The 1,883-nt window shown below is 40.4% G+C and overlaps 1 protein-coding gene across 1 annotated transcript in view; it reads right to left on the bottom strand.

The window, feature by feature from the left end:
- Nucleotides 1-306: 306 nt before the first annotated feature.
- Nucleotides 307-1,883, bottom strand: part of CAMKMT (calmodulin-lysine N-methyltransferase) — a 384,338-nt gene continuing 382,761 nt past the window's right edge. Inside the window, exon 11 of the mRNA XM_090280235.1 lies at nt 307-884. Coding sequence (XP_090136361.1) covers nt 807-884 — 78 coding nt within the window. The 3' untranslated portion in view covers nt 307-806. The remainder of the gene's footprint in view (nt 885-1,883) is intronic.

The raw sequence follows: 1,883 nt of genomic DNA, 5'->3' as shown, positions 1-1,883 counted from the left end.
TTTCATTCAGAGTCAGAGCCTAAATGTGCTCTTCTTGTACCTAAACAGATAATAAGCACTCAGCACACTCCTCCTTCTTGACACAACACATTGAGACTAATCACACATAATTGGAGAGGAGGAGCAGAGGGCTGGCCACGCTATTGTGTCCAGAGGACAAACGGTCAGTTTATGAGGCTTTGGGCTGCTGTACTCATTTCTTATACATCTATAGGGAAAAAATCATCCTGTTTTAAAGGAAAAAAGGAATGAGTGAGGGAGATAGAAAAAGAGATGGCAGCTTTAACACAATTAATTTGAGGGAGATCAGAATGATATATGCTTTATTTTCATTAACCAGGATAGAATTGTCATTTTGCTGTTTTACAGATTAAAAACTACTGCCACCAAAATGGAACAAAGACAAGGATATGTTTTAAAAGGGTGGGGGGAGGGTTGGCAATCACAGAAAGACATTTTATTCTCAATTAGAGGTAAACCTTTTTAGGTTGCTCATAAGTCTGATTCAAATCTCAGGCTGTTTACAAATGTTTAAAGACAAACAAAGGTTTGGTGCAGGAAGAACAACAAGCAGACTGAAAAAAGAGGGGTCGAGGATGGCTGGGAAATAGCGTGGCTGAGGACAGGTGGATTCCATAATCCATATGTGGAATGTGGCAAAGGTGGTGGGGGCCCAAGTCCTGGGCACTGGAGAGTCTCAGGGAGCCAGTGGCTTGCTGCGTATTATACCCGTTACAGATTTCTGGTTTTGTAAAATATCCCCTGTGCACATGATGTTTTCTTCACCTTTTGAGCAGCTTAATCTTCTATCCACTTTTGGTTAAAATAAGAAGAAGTGGGTAATGGAGGTTTTCGTCATATATATCCTGGTTTTCCTTTTTCAACTGAAAACAATAATAGGGGGGGAAAAGGTAAAGAGACTCAGATTAGGAATTTTTAGCAGTTGATTTTCATGCTGAGTATAATAAAGACTTCTTACCTAAATATAATGTTCTGAAAAAATAAATATTTTTTTTTGAAAAGTGCAACTCAAAGTAGCATTTAGTGGCATTGACATGTCAATACTATGCATCAGGATGAGAATTCTTTTTTTTTTTTTGCGTGGGTAGGGTGTTTTTTCATAAACAGCTGCATTGCATTTGTGACTGCATGGCTTATAATGCACTTCAGTGAAGACAGACCCAGGGTCTGGTTCATCTTCACCAGGCCAGCCATTTGGCATAGGAGGTTCTGCTCTTGGTCCTGTCTGTCCCCTGGCAGTGCTCAGGAATCAGGCAGGCTGGCCTCTCGGATCACTGACGGAAGACTGTGGCAACACCTGGGCACGAGGGACAGGCTCATGGGGCTGGAGACATTTCACTTTCAGGGGTTTAAATATTTATGATAAGTAGTTCAAAAATTTTTTTCTCTGAGGAGAAAAACTTACTCCAACAATAAGCAGCAAGCTTTGATACTACTCAGGTAAAGTTCCGAGGGCCTCCCCAAGACAGATTTTAAAATCCAATCAGCGTTCTCAAATCTGAAGTACACATCTCATTGGCTAGAATAATTCTGATAGCCATATTTATATGTTACTCTAGCAAATAATAATTTGCTATTTATAAAGACAACATTAATATTTTTGAGCCAATTTTTAATTTATGAGGACCAGAGAGAAAGAATTCTCTTAATTTTACATGGAACCAAATCTTCCATTGTTTCAAATCGGACAAACCTCACCTCCCACCCCCACCCCGAGGTTAAACGGATGGCTCCAACACCACACTGTCCTGGATGAGCAGGTCTGGGGCATAACTGGTATCTTTTCACAGTTCATATTTCTTCTATGTCATATTCCCAAACTGTGACGTGCCCTCACTATTAGGGACAGGAGCAATGAGCCT

Source organism: Furipterus horrens, unplaced genomic scaffold, assembly GCF_987537825.1.
Source record: "Furipterus horrens unplaced genomic scaffold, mFurHor1.1.pri manual_scaffold_6, whole genome shotgun sequence".
NCBI classification, from domain to species: domain Eukaryota; kingdom Metazoa; phylum Chordata; class Mammalia; order Chiroptera; family Furipteridae; genus Furipterus; species Furipterus horrens.
This window is presented reverse-complemented; position numbering and strand designations above follow the sequence as displayed.